This window comes from Sceloporus undulatus, chromosome 7 (genome assembly GCF_019175285.1).
Source record: "Sceloporus undulatus isolate JIND9_A2432 ecotype Alabama chromosome 7, SceUnd_v1.1, whole genome shotgun sequence".
In the NCBI taxonomy this organism is placed as follows: Eukaryota; Metazoa; Chordata; class Lepidosauria; order Squamata; family Phrynosomatidae; genus Sceloporus; species Sceloporus undulatus.
Genome location: NC_056528.1, coordinates 5,231,552 through 5,240,661, shown reverse-complemented (window position 1 = coordinate 5,240,661; position 9,110 = coordinate 5,231,552). Strand labels below are relative to the sequence as shown.

General features: G+C 43.9%; 2 protein-coding genes across 3 annotated transcripts in view; one reads left to right on the top strand and one right to left on the bottom strand.

Annotated features, from left to right (window-relative positions):
- INTS11 (integrator complex subunit 11) overlaps positions 1 to 4,396 on the top strand; it is a 14,919-nt gene extending 10,523 nt beyond the window's left edge. For both annotated transcript variants that reach the window (XM_042479554.1, XM_042479555.1), the window contains exons 15-18: positions 455 to 516; positions 1,314 to 1,456; positions 2,553 to 2,682; positions 4,184 to 4,396. In XM_042479554.1, coding sequence (XP_042335488.1) covers positions 455 to 516; positions 1,314 to 1,456; positions 2,553 to 2,682; positions 4,184 to 4,249 — 401 coding nt within the window. In that variant the 3' untranslated portion in view covers positions 4,250 to 4,396. The remainder of the gene's footprint in view (positions 1 to 454; positions 517 to 1,313; positions 1,457 to 2,552; positions 2,683 to 4,183) is intronic.
- LOC121936877 (lysophosphatidic acid receptor 6-like) lies at positions 3,827 to 8,899 on the bottom strand. The gene is given in 3 exon segments (XM_042479556.1): positions 3,827 to 5,773; positions 5,776 to 6,893; positions 8,150 to 8,899. Coding segments are annotated over 2 exon segments (1,083 nt in total). The 5' UTR covers positions 6,731 to 6,893; positions 8,150 to 8,899; the 3' UTR covers positions 3,827 to 5,645.
- Between the last annotated feature and the right edge of the window lie 211 nt (positions 8,900 to 9,110).

Sequence of the window (9,110 nt, the reverse complement as noted above, 5' to 3'; positions counted from 1 at the left end):
ACTACATAACCATAACTTACCCATTTAGCATAATTGGAGATCAGGTTTCTGCTTCTCAGGAAAAACAGACACAGTTTTAGAGTCATGATGCCACTGCACATTAAATGAGTATACCTATTTGATCCCTGTGGTGCTGCCTTGTGAAACTGGCCGTCTGCATTATATAACCTTAAAGGGAGAGTGGAAAACATAATGTTGAGAAGGGAGGATTGTGGCTGTGATAAAATAAAATCTGATAGTGCAAAGCACAAAAGAGGCTTTGCCAGCACTGCGATGATAGAGCTTGTGGTGTTTTGTTTCCTGTTTGTGAAAAGAGACTGGTAATCCTGACCTCAAAGGGCTGAGAGGAATGGCTGTACAGTCTAGTGATGTTGATGGTGAAGCACTTTCTTTTTGCATGTGTGGAAAATGGAGGATTTTGATTGACTGCTTGGTTGTTCTTTCCCCATGACAGGCCCCATGCCAGATTCAAAGAAACCAAAGCTCATGCATGGAACGCTGATCATCAAGGATAATGTGAGTGGAATGGGAAGCAGGTACTGTAGTTTTGTGGCTGACCCTAATTAATATGGAAGACAACAAAATGTCCGTTGTCCTGCATGGACTTCCTGGTCACCTGTGGTCACCACTTACCAATGTCCTAAGTGGTTTACAAAGTGTAAACTAGTTGCCCACAATAAGCTGGGTACTCATTTTAGCGACCGATGGAAGGATGCCAGGCTGAGTCAACCCAGAGCCCCTGGCTGGTATTGAACTCACATCCTTGTGGTTTGTGAGTGAGTGGCTGCAGTAGATGCATTGAACCAGAATGACAATGACTGCTTAAATCACATGTGGGCAACATTGGAGAATCTCAGGGCCAATTTACCCTGCAGTGAATGAAACTGGAAGTGGTTGGAATCCACACTTGATCTCATATGGAGGTAAACTTGGAGGTCTTCAAACAGAGGCTAGATGGGTATCTGTCAGGGATGCTTTGATTGTGGTTTCCTGCATAGCAGGGGGTTGGACTGGATGGCCTTTGCGGTCTCTTCCAACTCTACGATTCCGTGATTCTACGAAACTGTATTTCAAGCCTCTATTGTTTGTATGCTCCATCTTTTTTCCAGCTTGGAGGAAGTTGGTGTGTTGCCTCCTCCCATCTTAGGCCAAGTTGCTTCTCCCACTCTTCACTGCACCTAATTTTAAAACTGCTGATGGTACCTCTGAAATCACGGTTTCTTGTTACAGAAAGTTTCAGTCCCATACTATTTTAGAGTATGCAGTGGGATGTTTAGCCCAGACTTTCACCTTCTTTCTTTCTCGTTCATCAGAGCTTCCGCTTGGTCTCTCCAGAGCAAGCACTCAAGGAGCTGGGACTGGGAGAGCACCAGCTGAGGTTCACCTGCCGTATCCACTTCCAAGACCCTCGCAAAGAGCACGAGACGGGACTTCGCGTTTACAACCACCTCAGGAGGTGGGTACTCTGGACTTGGAGGGGTGGGAAAAGGCAGAGGCATTTGGCTGGTTTTGTTTCAGTTCCTCAAACCTCTTACTGGAGAGTGAGCCTGCATGGGATCTAGTCTGACATATACTGAAAGTAGGCACTTTGATACTTGTGGGATTTCAAATAGCTCCATTATTATGTGAACTTCAGTGCCATTGATCATTAGACTGTTACAATGAATCTTGGTTTGGGGAAAATGTGGAATATAAATGGAGGAGGAGAAGACAGTGGCAATAATGTGATGAGTTCTATATGGTCTGTCCTTGAAAGGTATCCAAAAGCTACAGCTAGTGTGCAAATGTGGCAGTGAGACTGTTGTCTGCTGTGTGCTTAGAGACTATGGCCTGTTACAGACTGCCAAAATAAATCTGCTTTGGGTCTCTTTGGAGGTATGCTCTTTAAATGATGCATGGGTCCTAAGAGTCCGGAGGTCGCGCCAAAGCCACACTCCATTCCTAAGCACTGGAATGCAGCTTTGGTGCAGCTTCCGGATTCTTAGGATACATGCATCATTTAAACAGCATGCCTCCAAAGAGACCCAAAGCAGCTTTATTTTGGCAGTCTGTAACACGCCTAGGTGTCTTGAACCAACAGCACTGCCTTTCAGTTTGCTCAGTTGAGGTTGCTGGTTTTGACCTGTAAAAGCCCTTGGGGCTAGGTTGCCTGTCCAGAATGTGAGAGCTTCGACACAGGCTCCATGGTGTGTTCCTTGGTTAGTGAATCCATGAGACTGAGTCTTCTTTGCAGCAACAATTCCTTCGTAAGGAATTCATCAGGAGGTTAGATTGGCTCCATTGCTGCTGGACTTCATGCGGTCAAACTAGTATTGTTTTTGTTTAGGTGTCACATTAACAAAAGTCTGCATAAAATTCATTTTGCTTGCTTCAATTTTGTTTTTTGTGTGTGTGTGTGTGGTCAAAACAGGTTTCAACCTATTTCTATTTGTAGTAGACAGCAATTCCAAGTTATTTTTTAAAAAACTGTAAAAGCGTAAACTGTACATTGGTAGAAAGAAGAGATTTCTTTTGAACTGGTGGGAATATTGAATGTACTTTTATTTTCCTAGTGTCCTGAAGGATTTTTCTGTCCAGCACCTCTCTGACACCTCCATCATGGTGGAGTCTATTCTGATCCAAGTTACGGTGCAGTCGGAAGATCCTGCTACCAAACTTCTGCTGGTGTCATGGACATACCAGGTTAGTTTTTAAATCCAGATTTTGCAGTAGCAGACTCCATACCACAGTATCTTGCCATACTCCCTTCACTGCCCTAGCCCTCTTTAGATGTTTGCTTGGTAGAAATGTTGAAGGACAGTTCTATCCTGTTGGGTTTTTCCCCCCCTCCACACTCTGCAGAAAATCACCCCAAATATGTGAAAGCGCAAGCAAACACCTCTACAAGCACTACAGGGCCCTATATACTACCCTCCATGGCCGTTTTCCTCTGCACTCCTTCTCAAAATGGTGATAGGCAGAGACATCACATCACTTTCTGTTGCCATTTTGAGATGAACTGAAGAAAAACCTGGAGGTATTTGAGCTTGCTGTTGTGAGGATGGACACATCCTGCAGGGGAGTTGGAAGGTTGGGGAATTGATCTTCTCATGCACCTTCTCCCCCTCCCAATATGGCAGATGCTCGCACCCACTTGTATGTATATAAATATGTTTGTGTATGTAGAAAGGTATGCACTCATACTGTCACACATAGCTATGTATAGATATATTTATACTCAGTCTTCTCCCTCCCAGACTTGAAGACCTATTATTATTATCCCACCTTTATCCCAATATAGCAACTCAAGGTGGCAGACAGCAAATATACCATGTCTGTGCCACCAATTTGCCTACCCATCCTCCATCAAAAACCTTTGGAGAGCAAGATGTATTGCAACCATAGCTTGCCTAGAGAAGGGGCAAAATGTGTTTATTTGAGGCTTGACTGAAGCTTGATCTTGAGTGCCTCATTCACATGTATAAGTCAATCAGCCAGTGAGAAAGGGGTAAATGGATAGAAGTCCTCAGGAACACAAGGTAATAGATGGCCACATAATTCCGCCATCTATTTACAATAGCATCCAAAGGACCCTACTGGATCAGACCAAAGGCTGATATGTAGTCAAGCATTCTGCTTCCACTGTGAATGACCAGTTGCACACAACCAGAGATGAGTTTAAGAGCATCCTGTCCTTTGTCTGCACCCTCCCCTTCTAGCAACTGGTATTTAGAAGTATATCCCTATATGTATATGCCATTTTTGCCATCCTGTTTGAAAAATACATCCCAAAGCAAATGGATCCCCCCTGCCCCGCATCATTCAGCAGTTAAGTTAGTTCTGTAAGTTAGGTAAGGAAATGAAACTAATTATTTATTGTAAAGATTTCTAGCCTGCCTCTTTAGGATAAAGAAGCAGCTTACGTAACACGTCATGAACAAAGTCTAGTAACACAGAATTAAAGTTAAAACACTCCCAAAGCCGCCACTCTGGTATAAACAACACACAAGAAGACTTTCAATATCCAACAGTTTAAGACTAGCAACCGTATAAAATTGTTTTTAAAACTTTTGCATCTTAAAGCAACTCTGAACAGATAAGCTTCCAAAGCTGATGTACAACTCAATAAGAAGTGAGACAAAAAAAAGGTCCATTAAGAAGAGGCACTCTGTTAATACTTTAAAAATACTGATTCTCTGTACAGGATGAAGAAATGGGTAGCTATGTGACCTCCCTTCTGAAGAAGGCACTGCCCCAAATCACAGCATAAGCCCTGGGCATCTTTGGAAGATCTCAGCAGTTACGACTTCAGACAGCATAAAAGAACACTGTCAATACCTGCATAGCTAAAGCATCTGTGTGTGTATACATTTTATAAAGTAATAATACTAAAAATAAAGATATTTTAGTTTCTAAATTCTTGGCATTTATACCAAACTTCCCTGGCCTGATGACCTCTAGCTGTGTTGGACCACATCCCCCATCGTCCCCAACCCAAAGGACCATGGGATAAAGCTGACACAGATAGCGGGAGATGTTACTCAACACAGCTAGGACACCCACTCTCATTCCCATCATTGGCTTTTACTGGCTGGAGATGATGGAAATAAAGAAGGCAACAATAATGGCCATGGAGGACGTACATAAATTCAACCTAGATGATGAGGAAATCAAAATAAAGATTTCTCGTATCAAACACTGAACAGAGTGGAGACTGCAGCCAAGGAATCAGAAGCCTAGGAATGGGAAGCTCAGCTATGAAAGAGCTATTAAAGATTCTAAAGAATAAAGATATACAGCTAAAGCACTAAAGTTAGAATTGTCCAAACCGTGGTATTGCCCATCACTGTTTATGGATGTACTCCATAACTGCTCTCATGGTGGGTGCCTTACTATCTCCTACTTGCATTTCATTGTTAATTGTCCCACTGATAGAAAAAGATTATTTTATGAATATAGGTCTTTGCACTGCGATAGTCTCCGTAGGTTCTCCTGAGCAGGGAGGGACCACAGGGCAGGTCCCATGTTCAGTCGCAGACATCTTCCATCAGAGTGCTCAATTAAGCATTTGATGGGGAAGAAAATAAAGCTAACACCAGGTTATTCTGGCCTCCATGAACATATAGAAAGCCATTGTAGTCATACTCCATGTGTTGCAACACAGTGCAACTCCGCAGCACTGTTCATTAGCATTAGCACACTTCTCTGCATTAGAACACCCAGCCAGCATGGCTGGCCTGGCAAGAAGGATGATGGGAGTTACCCAAAAAGTTCCAGGAGAACACCAGGTTGCTTATCTCCTAGTTCATTCTGACAAATTCTGAGTTTAGCCCATCCAAATTCTGGATGAAAAAAGCAGTGTCACTTTTCGTTTCTATTTATGGGCAGAAGATGACAAAAGGGAAAATAGATCTTTGGAGGAACCCTACTTAGCTTTTTAGATTTCCGTTGACGGTGCCCAAACACTTTTCAACCACATCTTCACAGGCCAAAGGGTTAGAAACTTTGTGAAACGTCTGTTTTGAATCTATGCCGCTGCAGCATTTCCCCTTCCTCCTCCATACTATCTGTTCTTCTCTCAAAAAAGCTCAGGCTACTGAAATGAAGAGTGTAAAATCCAATAAATGATACATGAAACTGGAAACCCCATTCAGTTTCCATTGCTGCTAAAGTACAGCAAAGGTCTGGATAGGTCTCACTAACTTTGCCGCCTCTGCAACCTGGTTGTACCGCTCCCCCTGCCTTGGTTCAACTGAATCCTTCTCCGCTTGGACACTGCAGATGGTATAGACCTGGTGGTCCTCTTCCGGAAGCAAATGGGCCAGTGCCATTTTCTGGTAGCTGAGGTGAAATAGTACAAAATGGGGTTCAGGCAGCAGTTGAAACTGACCAGTGCCAAAGTGACCCGGCGCATTTTGTAAATGAAAGCAGCAAAGGAACAGTTCTGGATGATCTTCACCCGCATCAGGAAGTGCAGCAAGTGGGTGAGATGGTAGGGTAGGAAGCAGGTGGTGCAGATGAAGAGGATGAGGTAGATGGTGGCCAAGGCCTTCCTCCTGCGGGAACCACAAGGTATGTGTGAGATCCGACGTGCAATGAAAGGGTAGGTGATCAGAATGACCGCAAAAGGAATCACAAAACCAAAGATCAGTGCACAGATGTTGTATGGTACCATGCGGCCAGTCGAATTGGTAGCCCCAAAGTTCTCAAAGCACATTGTTGTGTTGCTGTCTTTGGAGTGGAGGGGTCCCCCGAGGACCAGTGGGCCAGTGATGCTCAACGCAGTCACCCAGATTACCACAGCCACCAGCCCATAGTGGCCACTTTTGATTCTACTGTATGCAAAGGGGTGCAAGACAGCCACATAGCGGTCGACGCAGATGCAAGTGAAGAAGGCAATGCTGAGGTAGATGCTCAGGAAGTACATACATCCGGTAATCCGGCAGGCCACATCTCCAAAGATCCAGTTGTTGTAGTTGAAGTGGTAATGAACTTTGAATGGTAAGACGCAAGCAAAGAGAGTGTCCACTACAGCTAAATTAACCAGGTAGATGTAGGACCGAGGGATCTTTAAAACCCTGGAGATCAGAAGGTACAAGGCTGCTCCATTTTCAAGGAGGCCCAGAACAAAGACGGTGCTGTAAATGATGGTGAAGAGGGAATACTGGAAATCCGCTTGAAGCCTGCACTCCAAGCTGGTGTTTGCAACAGCCTTGGTAGACTGTGTGGTGCTGAGCATTGTGTTATCCATTTTGTTTTACAGCTAGAAACACTTCTCTCCTCCCTTCCAAGAGATCAGAGGCCACTTAGTCTTGTGATAGGAAGTCAAGTTTGGTGTCAAAGACTTGGCATCCAGAGAGACTGTACTTCATTTGATCCTCCCTTTCTTGGCTGGCAAAGATGTGCACTTTCATCTGTAAGGAAAATGGATCCTGTGAACGAACAACAAACTAACATAATCAAATAGGAAGCTATGGGATTTACCTACATGTTGACTGGCCCTTCTGCAACTGCTCCAGTGGGTTTAAGCTACAGGAAAAGAGATTCCACCTTGACATTAGGAGGAACTGACAGTAAGGGCTGTTTGACAGTAGAAGACATTCCCTCGGAGAGCGGCAGAGTCTCCTTCCTTGGAGCTCTTTAAACAGAGGCTGGATGGCCATCTGTCGGAGGTGCTTTGACTGAGAGTTCCTGCATGGCAGAACGGGGTTGGACTGGATAATGTGGGGAGGAACCTTGGCTAGGAATGCCTCAGACTAAGGACAAAGGTAATATAGAAGGATCAGATGTTGCTTCTTGGATGCCTCCTTCATGAGCATCCCAGGGGCTTCTCGCTTCTGTCAAAAGCAGAAGGCTGGAGGTATCTTATAGTCTGCTTCAAAAAGGAACTCAGTCTCTCTACTCTTTGTGTGTGGGTTGTGAATGCCCCTAACTACACAGTCTAACTGACAAAAAAGGGAGGTTAGTCATGGGATTTGGGAAAACCCCAAGATTTGCAGAAGTACACAACAACCACAACAGCTTAGGTGCAAAGGAAACATCCCAAACACTGCCCCGTGAGGACAGTACTGCCATCAGGATTTGGGGGTCTGTTCTCTTCTTAGATTGCATTTTCCACCTGTGTATTTTAAAATAAAAAACTACTCTTGTGCATTTGGAAGTATAGTACAAATATGATCAGTATCCTTGGCCAAATCCTGTTATTAGTTGCAAGTAGATCCCAAGTCAATGGGATTTACCTACATGTTGACTGGCCCTTCTGCAACTGCTCCAGTGGGTTTACTCTATCTGGAAAGGGACAATATATAACAAATTGCTGGAATTTCAGACGGAAGAGGAAGTAGTGAAAGAGGTTATGATAAAATGGGCTATTGATATTGGACATCCTATAAAGCTAGAATGATGGGAGAAAATTTGGAATAGAGGTTTGAAGCACAGTGTATCATAGAGCCTAAAAGAAAATTGGTACAAATTATTTTATAACTGGTATATGTCTCCGGATAAGATAGCTAGAATTTGAATTGACACCTACAAAACAGGATTGGATTTGGAAACTTACAATATATATAAAGTCCCTTTTCTACGTGCCATTAAAGATTAAAGCTCTCTCCAGTTTTCAGTCTGGCAAACCTGACTCAGGCCAATAGTAATAAGAATAATAGTGACTTACCAGTCTTGTGTTGCAGCAGCTGGTCTTCTAATGTTCTCCTACTGACACCGGTTCTCTTCTTGAAGAATGGTGGCTGCTGTGGCTGCGGCTTCGCGCCTCCTCTTGAATTTTTAGTGCTTGGAGATGTAGTTCTTGCGTGCCTTTTTGCAAAGGAAAGGGCCTCCTACCCTTGTTTCATATCAAGAAGCCACAGGAAGTGAAAAGCAGAGTGCCAGGAGCTGAGGTTGCCAGTTAAATCGAAAGAGCAACCAGCCTGATGACCTGAGAGAGATATTCGCCCCCGACTCCCCACCTGCTCCCACTTAAATAATGGTACCCCTGGAGAAGCTGGGACCTGCTGGGTAAAATTAGGAATATCCCAGTTTTAGGAAGACTGGAAGTGACTTTTGCTAGGCCAACCAAGCCAAATACAGATTGCCAGCTCTGGATTGGGTTCTATTTCCAACACCACCTTCCCCCTTCTTTTGGGTTACAACTCCAAGGAGGAATGTGTGGGCCAAGATCTAGCATCATCGACATAACTCCAGTGAAGGAGTTCCATCATCAGTGTTATGTCTGACGATACCCCCAACATACCTTTTCAGCCAGGTGGCACCCAACTGAAAAGTTTTGGAGGTTCTGGCACTTGGGGGGCTGGGAAATAACATCTTTGTGCTCTCCTTGTCATGGGATTGATAACAGGCACCTAGGGAGACCCCTTGGGGTTCTGTTGCAACTCCTTGTTTTAATAATAATAGTAATAATAATAATAATAATAATAATAATAATAATTTATAGCCCACCCAATCACAAGGAATCTGGGTGGGTTACAGTGATAAAAATATAGAGAATACATTACAATAAAATACAATAAGATAAAAGAGAAGAATTGGTGGACAGAGCAACGTAAGTCACAGTAAATGGGGAGAAGAACTAGGTAGGGAAGGCCTGCTGGGAGAGATCCGTCTTAAGAGCCTTCTTA